This window comes from Erpetoichthys calabaricus, chromosome 7, assembly GCF_900747795.2.
Source record: "Erpetoichthys calabaricus chromosome 7, fErpCal1.3, whole genome shotgun sequence".
Classification (NCBI taxonomy): Eukaryota; Metazoa; Chordata; class Cladistia; order Polypteriformes; family Polypteridae; genus Erpetoichthys; species Erpetoichthys calabaricus.
In genome coordinates this window covers 114,524,247-114,547,265 of record NC_041400.2, presented here as the reverse complement: position 1 = coordinate 114,547,265, position 23,019 = coordinate 114,524,247, and the positions used below count along the sequence as shown (strand labels likewise).

At 34.9% G+C, this 23,019-nt stretch overlaps 1 protein-coding gene across 4 annotated transcripts in view; it reads right to left on the bottom strand.

The window, feature by feature from the left end:
• The window catches only part of sema6a (sema domain, transmembrane domain (TM), and cytoplasmic domain, (semaphorin) 6A), a 162,903-nt gene that overhangs the window by 59,970 nt on the left and 79,914 nt on the right, over positions 1-23,019 (bottom strand). For all 4 annotated transcript variants that reach the window (XM_051929422.1, XM_028805261.2, XM_028805262.2 and 1 more), the window contains 3 exons: positions 13,740-13,800; positions 12,767-12,829; positions 11,367-11,468 (listed from right to left, as the gene is read on the bottom strand). In XM_051929422.1, the coding sequence (XP_051785382.1) occupies positions 11,367-11,468; positions 12,767-12,829; positions 13,740-13,800 (226 nt within the window). The remainder of the gene's footprint in view (positions 1-11,366; positions 11,469-12,766; positions 12,830-13,739; positions 13,801-23,019) is intronic.

Genomic DNA, 23,019 nt, shown 5'->3' with positions numbered 1-23,019 from the left:
AGCAATTTCCATGCATTAGAAAGTCTCCATGACAAAAACATCAGGTCTTCCTAGTATTTGTACTTATCTTTTGATCAAAAATCTCTAAATCAGTTTTAGCAAATGTTTCTCACCATAACACAAGCAATAAAAGGACTTGTGCAGTAAAAATCTTGTGAGGCCTTTTGGTATCAAACAGGAGTAAAGAATATGCTACTGTAAAGAGTTTGGAAGCAAAATTTTAGTTGTACTTTTGCATATCGTCATGGTTAAACCATTCAGTTTTTGCAATATGTAAACAAGCAAATGTTATACCACTGAATCTTTCACAGTAAGGATTTCCACATATTTTTGTCCCATACTCCTTAAATACTTTCAAAACCTCAGGGTTAAAATGCACCTCACATGACCTCTGCTGTCTATTGGTTAGGTCACTTTGTGGTTTGTAGTCTTTGGTCAGCACTTACCAGTTATCTATCTCTGTCAAGTGTAGCTACAAGTCCCTGCACATACAGTTAAACAAGAGAACTGTTAAGATGGTCTGTAGAGCACTCACTTGTAACAAATCCAGAAATAGAATTCTTTAATTAAATGCTACCAGCCCTCAATAACCTTCTAGCCTTGTTTTTGATGCTGTTTTTGTAATAAATGCCAAATGTCTAAAGAAGACAACTCCTATTTTTCAGCAATACTATATTTTAATGATTTCAGAATCATTTTTTAAATGAGGAACTTGCTAGTAAACAAAATGAAACAAATTACTTAGTTTATGGAAAACAAGAAAAAAAGCTTTTATAGCAGGACTTCTAACGTGTAATGAAAGTTTTACAAGACATAAGTAAGATAGTTTGTGTTACTCCTTACTTAGACTTGATGTTAAAATTGGCGAAAATATCCAGGCCTTTGATATCTTAAAAGTTTAGTAGTCTTTAACAAATTTAACATATAAATCTAATATTGCCAATAAGTGCAAATCATTATCCTTGCTGAAAGTGTACTTTCAATTTTCTCTTTAGTATCAATTTTAAAAAAAGACTGTTTTAATGGTTAATGAATGCCACCTCTAATCTACAAGTTGAAATGTCAGTCATACGTGACTATGCATACTGTTAATGATGGCAATGCTCAGGTTATCCCAATATCACTTCAGTTGTGTAGTTTGTGATTTGTTGATAGCAAGTAATTTGTAATATGCTGCATACAATTATGACTAATTAATGGACAACACACAGTAAGGTGACACACATAAAAATATAAAATTCTTCAGCTGGGATCATGAGATAGTCTGGTAGCACAGACATAACACTAAGGTGAATTAATAGAAATACACATTTAACAGATTACATTTGCCTACATAATTATCTAATTGCCAAGTGAACATAAATCAGGAGTATGCAACCCAGCTGCTGGAAGGGATGTCTGACTCTCTCTTTTTAAAACAGAGTTAGGCGAGGGAGGAAATGCCAGAGTCAGCAACACATTCTGGACTCCAGAGGGCTTAAAGTTCCAGAAGGGAATATATTTTCTTTCACCTTTAGACGCTTCAGGCAGCTGTGGACCTGCATTGAAGATCAAACCCTTTAAGACCAATGGACTGCTCATATAAGTAGGGACACCTGCACATGGAAGCCTTAGACAGACATAACCTTGGGGTGGGGTTTAAAGCTGTCTCACAGGCATATTGAGTACAGAATCAAGAGAGGAGGGTGACAGCTGAAAAAAGTTACAGAGGTCAAGCGCAAAAGTCTAGACAGAGAGAGAGAGAGAGAGAGAGAGAGATTGTATTTGGTGTGGAGGGGAGCTATGAGAGCCCACTCATGTTACAATGTACCACAGGTTCAGAACACACTATTCACTCACTGAAATACTCATGTATCTATATATATATATATATATATATATATATATATATATATATATATGCAGAATCTATTTCAGATGTTTATTTTGCATTTTGAGTTGAAATATAAAAGTTGCCTTTTATTACCATATTGATTTTTTTACATGACACATTAGTTTTGATAACATGACCGCAGCAATCACACTTTTGATAATACTATGTGCTATGTATAAAAACTGTAGGGCAGTGATCACACTTTCAAGTTGTCTTTCAGTGGATAAAAATCTCACCATCTCTAGTGCTAGTTAGCCTTAAATGCAAGTTGGCCCTTGTGTCTGGTTTTTATCTTTCTGGTTTTGAACTTTGTTGTTCTTTGACTATAAATTTTGTTTTGCCCTCTGATTTTTGGCAGCTTGTTTTTATTTTTTGACTCCTGGTATTTTGACCCAAACTTCCCTTTTTAACAATGTCTGTGCTGCATTCTTTCATCTCACTGTCTTTTCACAGTTACAATAATCCTCGGGTACTCTGTGTGCCCATGACACTCACTGCTTGACCCTGAAAAATGTCTCTTGAGTGGTTAACACTACTGCCTAGTAGTTCCTGGAACCTGAGTTCACTTGGCATGTGTATTGTTTGTTGTGTTTGCATGGATTTTCTTTGGAGGCTCAGGTTTCCACCGCTATCCCAAAGCTATTAACTTAATTGGCAACTTTATATCAGCTGTAAATGAGTTTTGGCATGCTTTGTGATGAACTGAAATGGAAAAGTGATTTCAGAACAAACAATACATTTTATTAGTGAAAACCACCCTGTGTACTTTATAAGGTCAGGAAAGTAAAACACTTGTTTATTTTGATTTTCACAACTGAAAAGCAAGCAGTTAAAGTGATTGCTCAAAGCTGCAAAGCAAGTCAACAGTGAGGAATTAGACTGTCAGTCTTGTGAGTAATAGTCAAACACTTTTTAATTAGATCATACCGCTTGTCAAAAATGAATGAACAGATATTTCTCTCATAGGCATCTATCTGTCATTCATTTTCTGAACTTGCTATATCTACTAGTATGCCAGGGTGGATCTGAACCTTCTAGGACCACTAGACGCACAACATGCACTAACCATACATGGCACATCTGTCTACTGCAAAGCACACTTACACACAGCCAACTCTTAGTCAATTTAAAGCCACCACATAACCTAATATGATTGTCTTTGTGAGGTGGGAGAAATCTAGTGTGCCTGAATAAAATCAGTGTAAATACTGATCAGGGGACTTGTCAGGGGACAACATGCAAACAGTGATTGTGCTAGGAACTTAGCTCAGATCAACAGAGATCTGGGACAGCAGTGAGCATGCTAGGTAAATTAAAGATTGTTTCAGTGTACAATAAAAAACAACTTTACAGATGAGGCACATAATCCAGGACATTGTATAAAGTAACTATACCTTTGCACCTTATTTAAGATTATCAGTGTTCATTTTCAAAGGAGAAATGCTTTTAAGCATTATATTTTCGATTGATAGGCAAAGGTATCCATTACAAGACCTTACTTTTAGATGCAAAATATCCAGCACATATTCAAGATTTTAACGTTTTTAATCATACTGAATCTAACTTCTTGACCTTTCTCTGTGCAAAGGTGATACCAAGCTATCAGTTTTCAGAGTCTGCACAAATCTAAAGTGCTTCCTATTAATTAAAAATGCACATTCATTGCAGGAATCCTTCTGCAAAATTCACGAGGAAGAAGACGCAGCTGGCAGTGTAATCTTCACACAGATCGAATAAGCAGACATACAGCTGCTAAATCTATTTTCAATGTCTGTTTTTATATTAAAAAGATAATCTATTAACCAGAAGCAGGAGGGAAATAAAGATGGGGGTTATTCCTCAGAACTATGAGACAAAGTATACAGCAAAACAACATAATGAACATGGTTGATGGGTTAAAAAAGGGATGGATGGATAGAGGTAATAATTTAGATAATTTCTTACTTCTTTTCAATAATGAGGGACAGTCAAATCAAAGCATAATTTAAAGACAGGCTGTGTTAAAGACAGTAATTTGTAATGCAAACATTTTTCATGCCATCAAGTATACTTTTCTTTTATTAACTCTCTCTGTCTCATTTATGAGAAAGTTTCATTAATATAAACTGTGCTGAGTTGTGTTAAAAGATATCATCTGGCATACAAAATGCATGTACTTGCTATGTTTGATATATGATTATAAAAATTGTCATTGAATGCTATGAAAGGAACTTGGGTTAGAAACCACAATTGTGTAGTTTTCTTACAAATGTTCTTTCATTTTTTTTAAATATTTTTTATTGATTTTAATTAGAAACAGATAACATTCCATGCAGTCAAGTCAAATTTAACAAATCAAAGCAAAATTTGACCACCACCAAAGAGAAATAGAGAGGAGCCAACAACCAAAGCTACTCTATAAAAGCAGCAAAAAAAGAAGAGTATCCTTTTCCCCAAACTGGAAGCGTACTTTAAAATGTTAATTGTTTAGATCCTGCCTTATTTTAAAAAGGTTTTGAACAGATTCCCTAAATGAGAATTTGATTTTTTCCAATTTCAAGTAGTATAGAACATCAGTTACCCACTGACTTAAGAGTGGTCGGGTTGGATTATTCCAGTTGAGCAAGATAAGTCTATGTGCTAGTAATGAAGTAAAGGAAATTATAGTTTGTTTGTCCTTCTCCACTTTAAGCCCATCTGGGAGTACACCAAACACAGCTGTTAATGGCTTAGGAATGATTGTGACACCAAGACCGTCTCTGATAGGCATGCAAAGATTTTTGTCCAATAAGTTGTTAATTTGGTACACGCCCAGAACATGAGGCCCAAAGAGGTAGGAGCTAGATCGCAAGGTTCACAGGTTGAATCTTGCCCTTGAAACATTTTGGACAATTTTATATGAGATAAATGAGCTCAATAAAAAATTTTAAGTTGAATGACTGTATACTTTGCACATATGGAGCTCGAGTGTTTTCTGTGAATGACTGCCTTCCACTCCTTTAGTGAAATACTAAGTGACAGATCCTTTCCCCAATGTACTCTGGGGTCTTTGAAAGGAAGAGACTTAAAAATATTTTAATAAATTGTAGAGATACTATCTGAGTTTTCAAGACTGATCAATATTTCTTCTGGAATAGAACAAGGTGGAAGGTGAGGAACATTGGGCAGGTTCTGTTTAGCAAAGTTTCTAGCTTGAAAGTAGTGGAGGAATTGTGTTGATGAGAAGTTGTCTTTGAAACAGAATGCAAATGTATTATCTATATACAAGTCTCTAAGTGTTTTAATTCTGGACATTTTTCAGACATTGAATAGTGTATATATTTGAGAGGGTAGAAAAAGATGGTTGTTATGTAGAGGTGCAACAGATAAAAGTTTTTTTCTGTCTTAAAGTGCTTCCTACATTGGTTCCATATTCTGAGAGAATAAATGGCAATTGGATTTTTAGTGTAATGACAGTAGTTTGTATTAACTGGAGCACAGAGCAGGGAATATAAAGTAGTACTGCAAGTTATTTTTTTCTGTTGCAGACCAGTCTTATTGATATTTATCAATTTGTGATGATGTCCAGGTATTTATAGCTTGTATATTTGCCGCCCAGTAATAAAATTGAAAGCTGAGTAATGTCATGTCCCCTCCTGCTTTAGGTCATTATAGAGTCGCCCTTTGGATGTTTCGAATTTCAAATAAATTAAGTTATAATTGAGTCTAATTTATTAAAAAATTATTTGTTAATGTATATGGGGATGCTCTGAAATAGGAAGAGCAGCTTGGGAAGGATGGTCATCTTAACAATGTAGATTCTCCCTGCTAACATAAGGTGGAGGGTAGACCCTCTAGTCATGTCTTGTTTAATTTTTTCCAAGCAGAGAGCAAAATTTTGTTGAAAAAGACTTTTATATTTACTTGTAATATTTAACCCTAGATATTTAAACTGATCTGCTAAAATGAATGGAAAGGTGTCCCATCCGATATTACATGCTAGAGATTTCACTGGAAAAAGCATGTTTTTATTCAAACTGTTTGTAAGTCCAGATATCTTTTGGAAATCTGCTAATGCTTTTAGGACTGTTGGCACAGACTTTTGTGGGTCTGATAAGATACCATATCATCTGCATATAGTGATATTTTCTTTTCAAGTCCTTCTGAAAATCTCCTTATTCTCTGATGCGTTCAGAAATTATATAACCAATGGTTCAATGGTTATTGCAAAGAGCAAAGGTGATAAGGGGCATCCTTGTCACGAGTGCCATGTTCTAGTTTGAAGTAATGTTAATGCAAACTGAGGCTTCTGGACTAGTATAAAGTAGTTTGATCCATGCACATATGTTTGGGCCGAATACAAATTTGTGCAATGTGGTGAATTGGTAGTCCCATTCAATTATATCAAAGGCTTTTTCTGCTTCTAAAGATATTAAGATCTGTGGGATGTAAGATACAATGGGTGTATATATAATATTAAACAAATGTCAAAGGTTAGAAGTTAAGTGTCTGCCTTTAATAAATCCAGTTTGATCTTGTGATATTACCGAAGATAGCACTTTCTCAAGTCTTCTGGCTAGAGCTTTGGAGAACGATGGTAATTAATGCTTGGTGAAATGTATGAGGTAGAATTTTTTTGTCTTTAGCTTCTATAAACATTGCTAATAATAGTGGAGCTAACTTATTTGAGATTTTTCTTAATAAAATTCCACTGGGTAGCCATCAGGGCTGGCTTCTTTCCCACTTTGAAGTGAGTTTATAGCATCTAGTAATTCTGAAGGTGTAAGATGTTTATCCAGTTCTGCGGCACTAAGAGTATCTAGCTTTGGTATCTCTAATGAATCAAGAAACTCTTTTGATTGTGTCATATCGTCTTTAAACAAAGTAGAATATAAGGGCTTATAGTACTCTCTAAATGTGTCAAGTTATATTGTTATGGTTAATAATTTTATCTCAGTCTGTGTTTTAAATACTGTTATTGCATTACAGACTTCCCAATTGTGGATTAGTGGGGCTAAGATCTTACTAGCCTTTTCCCCGTGTTCATAATAATGATGTCGCAATTTAAAGATAAGCTGTTCCGTTTCTTTAGTAGTCAAGATGTTAAATTGTGATTGCAAAACCTGTCTTTTCCTTTAGAGTGCCTAATTTGGAGACCTGGTGCATTTTAGGTCTATTCTGGTAATTTCACTGATTAACTCAGACGCCTTCTTGGTTTCCAGCTTATTTTTGTAACAAATATATGAAATAATCTGTCCTCTTAAAAATACCTTCAGAGTTTCCCAGAGTATACCTGCTGAGACCTCTGCATTTATCTCAAGAAAATAATCAATTTGCTTGGATATGAATTCTGTACAGTTCTCATCAGTTAATGACAGGCGGTGAAGATGGCAGCTACAAGATGTGTGTGTAGGACACAGTAATTTAAGCTCCATGATCAGAGGGTCATGATCATACAGTAGATAATGAAAGTGTCATACTTACAAGATTTGATAGTGGGCAAAAAATGATTGTCAATGAGGAAATAATCAATTTTTGAGTAACAATCATGTACAGGTGAGAAGAGGGAGTGTGCTCTTAGGTTAGAATTTAAGAACCTCCATGGGTCAGATAAGTTATGATCTGTTACAAACTACGTTCAAATTAAGGATAGATGCAAATACATTTTGGAAAAAAAGCTCTATTTTAGCTTTAGATAAATTGCCCAAGGACAGCATGGTGGCGCAGTGGGTAGCACTGTAGAGTTTGCATGTTCTCCCCATGTCTGCGTGGGTTTCCTCTGGGTACTCTGGTTTCCTCCCACAGTCCAAAGACATGCAGGTTAGCTGCATTGGCGATTCTAAAATTGTCCCTAGTGTGTGCTTGGTTTGTGGATGTGTGTGTCTGCGCGCCCTGCAGTGGGCTGGTGCCCTGCCTGGGGTTTGTTTCCTGCCTTGAAACCTGTGTTGGCTGGGATTGGCTCCAGCAGACCCCCGTGACCCTGTAGTTAGGATATATAGTGGGTTGGATAATGGATGGATGAATGGATAAATTGCCCATCATCCTGACATATCGCCCTTCAAAATTCAGATATTGCATCTGACACTACAAATCGCATAGTTCTGTGTATTAAAATTCCCACGCCCCTGGTTTTTTTCTATAGCTAGAGTGAAGAATTTGGCCAGACCACTCTTTTTGCCACTGGTCCTTGCTTAATAAATGAGTCTCTTGTAAAAGTACTTTCTTGGCATTTAGACTTGTTAAGTGTGACAGTACTTTATTTCTCTTAATTTGTGATTGAGACCCTTGACATTCCAATTCACAAAGTTCTTAACTGTTGACATTTTTGTAGTCTTAGGTTAAGGTAGTACATTGTACATATGATAGCTTTGACATAGATTTCATATTATTGGCAAGTGATACAGCTATGAAGCGTATTGTTATATTGTCACTAATTGTTGTATGGGTTTAAGGATACAATAGAAATAGCATTGCTCTCTTTCTCTTCCACCCCTTAGAATTCATTAGCTTTTTTAACCTTAGCTTATTTTCATTTACATTGTACACATAAAATCTTATGTTTTACATATATCAAAAACTACATTTGCATGTACAGTAGGTTAACTAGTTGTTAACTAGGGAGCTAAAATGAGTCAGCAAAGTCATGGGTTTAATATTAAACCCAACTTCAATGTACAGGAGGACCTAAATGAAATTCCTTAACCTTGCAAAGGATGCAAGGGATGGTCATATTAAAGTTCTCTTCAGAAAAAATTAAAAAAAACAAAAACAGAAAGGGGGATAGGGAGTGATGATTAGTTAAAGACACCTCTGTTCTGGCAGTGAAAGAACACTGCTACATGCCTTAGTGACAAGAAAGGATCCACTAGGGATTGCTAAACATTGTATCCTGCATATACTGTAGTAGTTCCCTAGATGTAAACATTAAGAGAACAGCAAAAAGAGAGACTAACTATGGGGACCCACCAGCTCAAACTGCACAAATTGCCTAGCCTGGAAAGATAGAATCATGTTTTGCATTAATAGGTGACACCAGAATCTTCTGGCCTTTTGACTCTGTAGCTAAAGTGGGCTGTCTCTGACCCTGGAATTGACTCTGGACACTGGCTTGGAAGTGATCCTGGGAGAGGTTTAATTTAGCTTCAGACCACATCTATTTTGAGTCTGGTTGAGACAGGTAGAATGCTGTAGCCAAGCCGGTTGGGGATGCTTCAGTTTTCTTTCTGAGGCTAAATTGATATATCCTTAACTCCAGAAATGACTAAACAGAACAGATCAAAGTGACTGGGGCTCGGGGTTAGACCCATCTATGGTCCAAACTCACTACTGGTTATGTTAGAAGTGGACCTGGGACACGGTGGGAAGAATAAAGGGCAAGGATGAAATTAATAGAAGAGTGCTTTCACAACACAGAATGATGGGTATGTGTTAAAGCAACCATACCTACGTATTCAGAGGAATAAGCAGGCCCAGTGAAGCGCCTAGTTTAGTTTTATTTTTCTAAGGAAGCTTTGTACTTTGTGATCTCCTGTTCTGTGGCCCTCCCTATGTTAAGTATAAAATAAGTACACTGATTTTGACATACAAATATACAAACATACTGTACATACATACTGTACATACTTAGACTTAATTTAATTCAGTTTTGAAGGGTGACCAGAGTTTACCCCTGCAGAACTGGGAACAAAGTGGGGAACTACCCTGGACAATACACTTGCCCACTGCAAGCCAAGCACACACAAACACCCACACTCACTAAGACTGGAGTCAAATTTGAGTGAACAAATAACCTAACCTGAATGTCTTTCGAAGTGTGAGAGAAAACCCTAAGAAAAACCCCTGCAGGAACTGGAAGAATGGAGTCAGGAGTCAGGCTCAGGACACTGTATCTATAATTCAAAAATATTTATCTATAATCAGTGAAATACTTTGAATTATCCATATTATTTTTGATATAATTAATTGGCTTCATAATAAAATGGACGGTGAATCTCTTACTGAATCTTATTTCAGTATTATTGTCTTTCTTAGTAGCATTAGGAATGAAGCAAAAAATAAAAAACATCCAAGCAGTATTGAAAAAATATGAAAACTAAAGCATCACTGCTAAAGTCAGCATACCACACTTCATCTCCTGAAACTGAATTTTAACGTCATTGCTAATTTCAAGTATTCTCCTAATTACCAAATCATCTGACACTGGCTCACTCCAAACTTAATTTACAGCTTTATTTGACACCTATCACGTATGCAGCAAAATTAGGTCCTACGTGATGTTGAATGTTTTCTTGCTATGAGCAACACCGGCTGCCATAAGACTATGTGTGTTCAGCTGTCCTTGACTTATCCTTCTTTTGCTTAAAATATTTATTGTTTTCTCTCTTTGACCAACTGCTTGCTGTACTGTGGTTATAAGGCTTCATTTCATAATACAGCCTTATTCAACACACTGTGTTTACTGTGTAATTTTGTTCGAATTGTAATCTGGGTTTGAGGAAAACCCAGACATTTTATTATGTGCAAGTTTGAGAGAAAATGCATTAAACACTACATTCCCCATGGATTCTCAAACCTCAACAATCAAAAGAAAAAAATCTTAAATGATTAATGCACAGGAAGCTATAATAAAGAAAAAAGGATAAGTGTGTTGTTTTCTTCAAGGCAAAACTGTATGTATTCACAGCAGCTTCCAAGATGTAAAGGAAATGAATGTCAGTTGCAATGTTTCTGTCAAAGTGAGGTTGGCTTTTTTGTGGAATAATTTCCTCTAATTTTATGGATTTATTTATTGATGTGAGTTAAAATTGTGCTGGAGGGACATTTAGATTGAAATTATTTTGTAATACTAACTTTGCAATATCAGAAGTCCACATAAACAGATGTTCCTGTTTAGCAATCTTGACTAACAAGGAAAAATCAATTTCCAGAAGCTCTCTTCGGCAGGGTCAAATCTTGTTTTAAGATTAGGGATACAGATGCGTGCTCTTTACTTTTAGCACCACATGTTAGGCTGATCTACTTCAGATGCCTCAAGTAAGGAGGTGGCTTTCATAAACACTGTATACTGCAATGTAAAAAAATAATTTCAAGGCAGTTAAGAGTTTGTTAAGTGGCACTTAAGTGTTGGCTAAGTGGCATTCTTTTCTCCAATAACAGAAAAACAAATAAATAAATAATTATTATTCAACAGGAAGACATACTGTATGTACATTTATAGTCATTTCTAAGTCTCTGAAATAAGACTCTTGGGTTACATGGAAATAATTAGCCCTGTAAGGAATGTAATTCCTATCCGATTCTTAACAATGTTGTGTGATCCTCTGAACTGCCACGGTTTTCCATTACTCATTTGGAAACTAGCATAACATGAATGAAAGAATCAGCATTGCTATACATAAAAAATACTCCACACTTTTTAGATGTTCAGCAACTCAAACAAACATTTAAATGTTGGTCTACATAACTGATATTCTTTAAAGTGAAACATTAACATGATAATACATATCACACTTCTAGCAATAACAAAAACACTTACCTTATATGTTCTACATGCTGGATTAAAGGCATTTGTCCCACACACAAAAAGTGTGTCGTTATTTTTTTGTAGTAACACTTTGATGAAATTATGACATTCATCCTACAAAGAAAGGACCAGAGCAAATTACTAATGTAGAAAGAAACACCCCTTCTTCATTTGCAGAACTAACTCCTATAATAACCAAATCCTCATCATTCCCACTGCTTTGAGGAAACGCAACAAAAGGAATGAGTTTCAATTCTAGTACCATTACTCTTTCAGGAGTTAGTTTATTGGCAAATGCAGCCTTGCTGCTGATGACAGTCATATCTGCCATTTTCTGTTTAACTTAATGAACAAACTGTCCACATGCGCAAAGGGAAATTAATTACACCAAATGTTACAGAGATCAGACTGCTAAATGTCACTGAAACACACATAAACGTGTTTTCACATACAACATCATTTCAATCTGTTTTATCCCATTATACCACTAGCTTGTTTACAAGACATTTGTACTAAAACATTATAGTAAAAAGTATAAATAATCTAATTATAATAGTTTTATAATTTCTCCTGTACTCGTATAATCACTGTAATCCCAAATACAATAATTAATGCCCTAATACCAATTGGTTGCTGAGAAATGTCCTCCTTTAACGATTTGTTTTTCACCATTACCCACAAAAGACTACACTGCATAATTAAGTGATTATGCCTTGAATGACCCCAATCCCAGGCAGCTCATTCTTTACTTCATAAATATGTGATGGACTTAATCTTAGACAAATTTCCAAAAAACTTTTTAGCTTTTTCCACTAAAGAGAGACTTGTTTGAGGTGTTTTATATATATATATATATATACACATATATATATATATATACTGTATATATGCATATACAGAGAGAGACAGCGGGTAAGCACAGAACTTTTTTAGTGCATTTAGACTGTTTAAGTGGATAAAGCTCTAAACCAATAACATAATTCTCATCACGGTTAGTCTCACAATATCATAAAACAAGAGAAATGAGAGCAACAGTGAAAATTTACTGAGATCAATCAAATGTAAAAATTGTTGTGTATTTAAGGCACAGTACTCTTTGATCATCTTTGATGCATGTGTGTAAAAGTACTTATATATAAAAAGAAAGAAACAGGCTGGTGTTTCATGTTTATAACACAAGTAAGTGGACATATTCATATACAGGTAAGTAGAACATTGTCATATTCAAGAGATAACCAAAATGTTTTGGCTGGAAAGTCACTTTTTAAATGCAATGAAGTTAAAAGTAAATTCTAAGAGCTGTTTATCAGTTACCTACATGTACTGTAAATAAAAGAGTGACTGCCAGACACATAGGTTATTTTAGACACTAAGTGCTCACTGTGGTAGCCCCTTAAAACAGAGCTATTTACCTTGTGCTTCCCCTTCATTCTGCAAGTATCTACATCTGCTTGTTTTGATTTCCATGTCAGTTTCTATGAAAAGGGCCAGAGATGACACACAGAGGAAGAAAGAGAGAGATAGAAAGAACTATCAGTCATGTCAAAAACACAATGACATTTCTTATTCAAAGTAATCTTTCTCTGCAGGTAAAGTAATGAGCACAATACTTTCACAAGATTAATACACAATCCTTTCCAATAAAGGACAGAAGAATCTTAGCCAAGCTACTCAGCTACACTCATGCTGTGTTTAATTAATAATTGATTATTTGAAAGCCCCCTTTCCAGATAAAGCAACAAAAGTGCATTAACGTGTTTAAAGAATATGTAGCTTCCATTCCCGAAAATCTACAACTCAAAATGCAGCTGAAAAGAGTAGCTCTTAGTAAATATTAATTTTACCCTTATGGCTATCTTTAAAACAGAAATGGACAAAAATTATACCATTTATCCTTTAAAAGACCTCATTATAATTTTTGCCAAGTTAAAAATAGGCTGTGCATTTACTCATTTACTCATTCAGCTTTTTATCCAAAGCGACTTGTAAAACACTATTGCATAGAAAAATTGTTTTTTAATACTTCATGAGTTGGCCTAGTTGAACAATATGACACACACCAAATGGTAAAATCAGGGGGGGCTGAACTTTATGAATACCGATCAAAAAATGCAATGTCCAGATGATAACGCTTTTCATTGAAAGGATAATTGAAGTGAGAATTTTAATTATTCAATTAATTATTTTCTTTTCTACAATTTTCTTTTCCTTATGACACTGTTCTTGTAATATACAACGGGTGATAAATCGCAACTCTGAATATGCTACAATTCCATCATGTAACCTAAAAATATGAAATTGTTCAAGGTTGGGGGGGGGTGTAGAATATTTACTATACTTAATGAAAATACATAATTGCCACAGAGAACTTATTAATCCACTTACTTTGTTAAAATATATTTCATCAGAGTGTGATGTGTCCATATCAACAGTATAAATGTGATCCCTAGAAACAAGAGAAAGAATAATTAATTAAACACATCTGCATATAAAATTTATAAGAGATATCTCAGCAGTGATAAGGTGACACTTCCTTTTAAAATCTGACTCTGAAGAGGTGCCCTGTGTCTTTAAACAAATGTCTTCTTGTCTCCCCAGAAGGTACACTAGAGAAGCACAAGTGGTATTTTCACTGAGCAATGTTCTGCTCAATTAGGCACAGTGTTTCCCGAAGGAAAGTTCATGCTGAGTATACAATTTCCTGTTTTCCTGCGAAGTGGTGCTTTTTCTAGCATTCAAGTACCCAATAAGTTTGGGGGAAAAACACTACAGGCTATTTTTACATTTTTTAGAAACAAGCTCTGCTGATGAAATGCACACACAAACATAAAAAACAATTTCCCATATTAAAATGTAAATATAAGTTCAGAAGGCACATTTTGAGAGAAACAAGGTTTCGGTTTAAGTATATTATAAAATAAGTGAAAAAACTTTTTCGGAACAGTAATACTTTTCCTTAAATCAATCTTCATTCAAAGAAGGCTAAAGGATTGGGTAGCTAAAAGCAAACCTTCAGTTTGCAGAAAGTAGTCAAACTGTCCATCTAGGCCTGCCTGTCTTCCTTAATGGAATGTTCAATACCCATTTTCCCAGAACACACAAAACAATGATTATAAATACAATGCAATCAAACCATTTAGATTGTACTCGTTTTGGATTTTCATGAGTATGGAATTGAAAATTAACCCTCTTTACAGACATTATTTTCAGCATGTTCAAATTTTAAGCCCCTGGGACTCATTTATGATTCATGCAGACATAGAACTGACTATAATTTGTGGTCTTCTTAACAAAACATAATAATAAGACAGCAACACATTAGAATATTAGAACAATAGAAAGATTTAGACAAGAACAGACAATTCAGCCTAACAAAGCTCGTCAGTCTTATCAACTTAATTATTCCAAATGGTTCAATAAAACATATAGCAAAACAATGAAACAATGTTTAAATTGTCAAGTTGTTAAATTAATCAAGCAATGTATTAAACAGGAAAAAAGTGCAAAACATCGTCAAATGTTTCCTGTGTCTATTAAAAGATGTGCTTAACACCTTAGTCCAAATGGGTAGATGGGAGAAATGTTTGACCATAAAAGAACAAAGAGATTCAAAATTTTACAACGCAGTGGTTGTTAATTGTGATTGTCATGCGGCTTTGATTGCTTACCAATAGCTGTCTTTCATGACACTTCAGATCTCTGTATTGCTAATAACAGCAGTAGTATGAAAAGAGTGTGAGAGACAGCATGGTTTATTTAACAGGAGTAAAAAAGACACTTGTAAAGACAGCTAAAAGAAGAAGAAAATAACAAAAAAAGAAAAATCTGAATTGTATGGTAGATTTTTCTTAAGATGCTTTGGGGTTCCATTATAATATTTACAACTGGTGATAAAGTATACCTTTACTACTAGGACAAAGTACAAAGAGGCCAAAAAGAAAGTGTCTCATCTAGAGTCCAAACAATGCTAGACAGCAGACATACTGTATCTGCTACACTCTTGCTGTCTTTGCTGCATGTACATTCAAAAATAACATATTAACACCTTTAACTGCAATATGTATTTCTTCTTCAAAATATATTTGGGCTAGAAAAGATACATAGTTCTTTGTTATATGAGTTCGGCAGATGTGTGTATTTTCTCTGCTGTAGTTTAATTCCACAAACCAAAGACATGCTCTGTATAATGTAGTGTGTATGTGTGTGTGTGTGTATAGCATGCTTACTGTATCCATCCATCCATCCATGTTCCAACCCGCTGAATCCGAACACAGGGTCACGGGGGTCTGCTGGAGCCAATCCCAGCCAACACAGGGCACAAGGCAGGGAACCAATCCCGGGCAGGGTGCCAACCCACCGCAGGACACACACAAACACACCCACACACCAAGCACACACTAGGGCCAATTTAGAATCGCCAATCCACCTAACCTGCATGTCTTTGGACTGTGGGAGGAAACCCACGCAGACACAGGGAGAACATGCAAACTCCACGCAGGGAGGACCCGGGAAGCGAACCCGGGTCTCCTAACTGCGAGGCAGCAGCACTACCACTGCACCACCGTGCCGCCCTGCTTACTGTATGTCACCTGTAAATATAGCTTTCATTAAGTGTTATCCTGAGTAGACCCTGAATGAAGCAGATTCAAATGATGGACTCATTAATGACTTTTCTATTTTTTAACATATGACACCAATCTGTCATAATAAGGACAAGTTGCAGATTGGCATATAACAATTATCTTCAAAAGCTTCTGATGCCATTCACCAATATCTGTAAATAGTAATGTCACATTTATTTCTTGAAAAATATCTGGAATAATACGTTTTAACATCTTATATCATTTTAAAACATGGAAAAAGAATAGTAAATAGGTTAGTACCTTTGAAAACATTACTTTCAATAATAATCACAGAGAAAGTATTGGTTGGGCACCACACTCATTTAAGGATGATTTGCCTCAATGATCTTTTCAATGCTTTTCATCAACAACACCATATGCATGGGTGGCAAACTCCAACCCTGGATAGCCGCACTGGCTACAGGTTTTTGTTCCAATCCAGCTTCCTAAGAAGAAGCCAATCCTCACCTATAACAGATCTTATTTGATTGCATAACTTGTTAGTGTTTCAACTCTACCCCGTCAGTTCACTCTGAAATCATAGGGTTTTTTTTTCCTTTCTGATGATATATGTATTATCCAAGTGATATGAAGCCTAAATGGATGAACAATTTTCAGTTCTTCACTTTCTTTTCAGTTTTCTTCTGAGTACTTAATTAAACCAAATAGTGAATGATGAATACACATGGGTGGAAATGGAGACAAGCTTGATGGAGAACTTCTGGTTCCTTTTCCATTTGCATCTTATTGTTAATAAGGAGCAGTTAACACAATGAATACAGCTGTTTAAGACTAAAATAAGTAATTAATGACTTAAAATCTTAACAAGAGAGACAACTAAAATGAAGCAGAAAATGTTACTTGAGCAATACATGCTTCATCATCAATGAATGATTTCTCATGAAGCAATTGGGTTGGAACAAAAACCTGCAGCTACTGCGGCCTTCCAGGACTGACATTGCTATTGAGTCTTAAATAGCAAATAAATTAAATGATTAGTAACAAAAACTACTCATTAATTAAGAAAATGGTTAGAATGAAAACCTGTAGTCACTGTAGCTCTCCAAGATCAGAGTTGGCAACCCCTGCTATGTAAAAATAGTCAGCAGGCCTATATTTCCAGAGATTTACTCGACAATGGAGTAATGAAGAAGGAGATTATCCACTTCTTTAAATGAAGAATGAATTGCTTGTCCACATACCCACCTCTTACTGGTAACGACTATAAAAAAAAAAAAAGCTTACTGCTTTGTTTCTGTTGTGTTATATGTTTTACTGTTGGTTTTCTTCCAGTTTAAATGGAGAAGAAATTAATAACAACAAAAAAAACTCTTCATGTGTTAAGTGATTAAAAGGCCATTTGGAAAGAAATAATTGAAAATATCCTGGAACAGTAAGGCAAACAATGCGTGCACCTTTAGTCATGCCTGTGCAGGTTAACCTTTATTTCCTGCTGTGTAATTTTCCTTCCCTTTTCCCTTGCAAGCTGAGTAACAAGAAGACTATTAGCACCATTGTTCTGGCCTGAAGGCTGTTCAATCATGTTTGTCTAAACCACATAGCCATTCTATTATCTCGCAAACTACTCTGTAGGCAATACAATTCCAATTTTAGAGGAAATGGCACGTTAACAATAAGCAACACTTGTGAAGTAATTCAGCTTTTGTAACGCTTTGAAAGAGATAAATAGAGTGATGTTTTATTAGCTAATGGTATCTGTATGTTGCTATGTGCTTGATATTAAACAACAATAAAAATAAAGAAAATTCAGTGGTGTCTTCTTCTGGAACATTACACTTGGTAACAACAAAAAAGCATACAAATGGTCATCTTTTTTATAATGTTGTAAGATAATAAAGGCTTCAAAGAACTTAACTTCCAAAAGATCTCACACTGGCAGTTGCAACTCTAAAGTATTTAGTAAAAATTGCTCATAATGAGGTACTTAACCGATTGGCAGATAAATTCCATGTAGGCCTTAGAGGGCAATGACAGAATTAGGCAAGGCAAGGTGTACTGAAGCTTAATTTGTATCCTTGGAACAAATTCAAAATGCACAAAATCTCATAACGCATTACCAACATGTGCAATCATAAAAAATTATGTGTATGCAGAATCCCCACTGACTTTCTGGTAACCCTATGTAGGCCAAAACAACTCTTTAGCTTGGGTGCTGACTGCTGTAGCAACTTCCTTTTAAATGAACTAGTATGAAAAGACACACAAGAAGCATTCCTGCAGACAGATTCTACTCTAGTAGCACAAGATGAACCCTGACACTTACAGCTTGACCCCAATAGTGGTAGAAAGAGCATAAAGCCACCTCTTCTTCTAAGTTAGATGAGATTGTTTTGAGTGTTTGGAATGCAGCCTCATGGCTATAAAGCTGCAATTGATAAAAACAAACTTATGGAATTTTAATGTAGAGTAAAGCTGCACAGCTGTTTAAATACATGAAAACAAACCTTTATATCACATCAGACATGTCTAGTGTATAAATAAAGATTCTTTTTTCCAATTTATGCACAGAATTCTACTTCTTTTGTTTTAGTGTATGGGAGTGCTATTTTGAACATATATCATAATTAGCATGAGAGACTCACAGAAACAAAAAACTTTTCAAAGAATAACATATAATGTTCTACAATTTGTTTATTTAATTCAGGGTTGAGTGGATCCCATAGCGTATCATGGCAGCACTGGCAGGATCCATCTCTTTACAGAGCCTCAGGCCGTCACAGGACACAAAATAAACACATACACTACACTCACTCACAACAGAGACAAATTGGAGTTGCCAGTTACATGGGAAAAAATGTGCAGACTAAATATAGACAATTACTTGGCACACGATACAAACCTAAGATGCTGGATCCATTAGACAACAGTGTTATGCTGAGGGTATGCTCCAATTTTTTAATATATTTTTAACTAAAAGCACTGTTTAAAAAGTAAAACATCCAAGATTTGTATGAGTGGAGTCAGGAATCATAAAGTCAGAATGATAATAACCACAAATATAATTATAAACGTGTGTGAGGGCATGCTTGTACATCACAAGAGCTATACAAGCTAATGGCCAAAAAAAAAACAAAACTTAATTTGTTCTTCATGTGCTGCTACTGTTTATTGACTGAAGTAGTCCTAACCTATGTATACATCAAATAATTGACAGCACACAATTAAAAAAATGAACAAAAATTAAACTGAAAGGGAAGCTGGCTGAGTGGTTTAATTAAATGAGGTGCACTGAAATTTTTACCCTTTTTTACTTATGCCAGCCTTGCTCCTTTGTTTCAGTTAATGATTAAAAAGAAAAAAACATAGAAGCATTTTATGTTTTAAAACAGTCATTTCACAAGAAAGATATATCCTACTTTAGATGTCACATTCTTTTCATGATACTTAAAAGCATTGTAATTGATAAATTATTATGTGAATCCTTAATCTCAAAACTTTCACTCAATTCATAATACTAAAAGTGATTCTTTCAGAAAAACTTTACCTCCAAAACATCTGCCTGCCACTGAAGTTTACACTGACATTTTTAACAGCTTACCGTTATGTGAACTAAAAAAAAGCTTTCACTAATGTGGCATATGATAGGCAAGAATTCACAATTAACAGATCACATTCAGATACATGTCTTTTGAGTTAAATATTAAATATGCTCTGGAAAAAAGCAGAACTTCTGCATTAACATAATATTTTGAAATATGCTTAACCTAATTCAGAATTTCAGGGACTTCTTGATTAATTGAACTTAATTCTAAGGTAAACAGATAAAAATCTAATCATTACAAGTAACATTTTTAAGAATCAAGACATTAAACATTAAATTGTGCCATGCTGAAACCCACATTAGTCTCTTTCTCCATTTATTTAACTCACTTTTTCCATTATTTAGATGCAGAGAGCTTGAGTCTGTCAAGCCAGAAACAAAACCACCACAGAAACCACTCCTGGATGGGATGCCAATCCATTGAAGTACATCATTTTACATGTACCTATTCTCGCTTAAATTAAACTCATGAATATTTCTGAGACGTGGGGGGAAGTCAAAATACAGTACCTAGAGAAAATTTGTGCAAACAATATGAGATCATGTAAAGTACTCACAAATGATGACAAGACCAGAAATTAAACATAGCTGAAAGGCATTACTGTGTATTACCACATTACTGTGCTAATAACTTAAAGGTATTGTGAATTTATCTAAATTTTATCCTCAATATGGCTACATACACTATATCATGTGTTAGCATTTTCACTGGCTAGCATCACCTAGCTGCAGTCCATTTGTAAAACAAATCTACAAATGAGAATCATACGAAGGACAGGCCAAGTAATCATTGGGGAAGCAGGTTTTAATACATATAAAGGGAGCACTGACAGAAAATGTCCACTTCAGCATCTCCAAGAATCAGCCTACATGTTCATATATACACTGATGACCAGAAAAAAGCAGTTCAATAACCTGAAACTACATCTCCCATCAAGTGCCATTATTAAGGGCAAAATAAATGGTTATGGTCAAGAGCTAATAGAGGATCTAACACAATAGATTCAACTTATACATTTTTACAAAAGTACCCCAGCATGGAAGAATGTATATGAGTTTCAACCAGAATATGAACACTGGACACCTACAATGAATCTTTATTAAGTCAAGACAGAAACTCAACAACAAATAACATTGTTGCCTGGCTACAATACCAAATTGCCAAACAGTGAGACTCATAAAAACAGGAAACCTTTACAAAAATATGAGTTTCAAAAATTTGTGAAGGATTAATCAGAATAAAGGAAATATAAACTGCAGAGTATTCTACCATAAAGGTCATATTTTGCATTACAGTACTTACACTATTAAAAGAATGGAATTGGGCTGTTTCAAATACAGCAAGGAAATAACATGCAAAGCCAAGACTTCCATAAGAACACAAATGCAATATTTTATATTAAGCCATATTAATTATGGCAGCCTTTTAAAGCTGGGTGAATTATTACGAATGAAACTACTATTAAAGTTTAACAAATACTAACATATAAAAATGGCCTGATACTCAGAAATAGCTATGTCTACTGAGCGCTTGTATACAGTTGTTTTAACATAACCTAAAAAAATAGGCTCAAAACCATTTCATTTATTTCAGAGTCATTGGTGCCAGAGTCCATCCTACCAGCACTGGGCATACGGCAGTAATTGGAGACAGCTCTGGATAGGATGCCATCCGTTACAGAGTAAAAACTTGCACAAACCTACTCTGGGGGATAGCTAGGAATCACTACTTAACTTAAACAGCAAGCCTTTGGGGATTTGGGAGAAAACCCTTATTCTTATAGGAAAACCCACACAGAAATGAGGTGCATATGCAAACCTCACATAGGCAATAATAACTTTAAAGTAGTACTACCCACTGTGCCACCATGCTTCCCTCAGAGCTGTTTCTTCTCTGCTTTAATTCAACTGAATATAAATGTTTTTAAATGCATGTGATTGTGTGATGGAATAATAAGATAACATTACACAAACAATAAAAATGATAATTCAGAAAAATATAACATTCAAAGCCACTTAATCAAATATTCGATTGCAGGGCAAATAAAAATATTTTGTTTAATACAACGGGGGGGAAATATTTGTTAAGGTTTTTTGTTAAAAAAATACACAGTGTGCAAAAAATAAAACAGTGACCTACAAACTTGTTATCTAGACCACACCACCCACTCAAACTGAGAAATTCTGCACATTTTTCAATGTGAAGGAAGCAGACTTTGATCTATTTATGGTTATATTATATATTACAATATTCATAAGATATAAATATACCCATTGCTTTTAATTATTTCTTTATGCACATGACAAGGAAAAAGCAATAAAAATATATTTATTCATTCAGTTGCTGAACCCAGTCAAACCAATTTTAGGAGCTGGGGTCTATCACTGTAGCATCATGCAGGAACCAAACCTGGGTGGAGCATGAGTCTATGTTAGGATATTTAAATAATATTTTTGTGAAAAATCTGTACATTTTTAGAACTTGAAAATATATTTTACTTTAAAATGCACTCAGATACTGCCTTGTTACATTCTTTCCAAAAAAACAAGATTATATTAAACATTCTTCTGTTAAATAAATACAGTAAGCAACTAATTCTTCCACTGATGACCCATTTTGAGTATGCATGCAAAATACAGTGTATGTAAAGGTGTAGAGTCAATACAGAAAATAGAGGATATTTTTAAATGTAGCTACTATACCTAAAACTGGCACAACTGACCAAGAGACTCAGATGTTATTTTACATTTTACTAAAACTGTACCAAGAGTGGACGATTCACATACCCAAACAAGAAATAATATTTCCTATTTGATTATAGTTTGTGCCCTGTGTTGGCTGGGATTGGCTCTAGCAGAACCCCGTGACCCTGTGTTCGGATTCAGCGGGTTGGAAAATGGATGGATGGATGGATGATTATAGTTTGCTTTCAAGTGGTAGGTTGACTTTGAAGTGGAATTAACATTTTTTCTTAATTTTGTTAGAACTAAACAAGATGGTTGATAAACTACTTCACCAGACACTGACAAAGCTGGTAGTATTGATACCAATTAAAAATTTATTGGCAAGTAAAGTAAGCAGTTGATAAAGTGATCATGTATCCTGCAGTGTGCAGTAAATGATGACAACCAGGGTGAAAGATTTGAGCGGAAGAACAAGGCTACTGAACAAAGATGGTGATTAGTAAGTAACAAAAAAAACAAAACACAAAAAAAAGAGATGGAAAGAAAAGTATTAACACATGGGACACGTGTGAAAACAATTTGTATGGATATACAGTACAAGTGTCAAGAAAACATTGATCCCTGAAATATTTTTTTCCCACAAAATGTTAGAGATACACTAAGGATAAAAATAGAAGCTTTTTGTTTACGTATTTTACATTATATATACAGTTAAGTATTGGAACCTCTGCAGTAGTGATGTTTTTTTTCTTTTAGAATGTAAAAGCAATGCATTTTAGTAGCACATGCATAACAA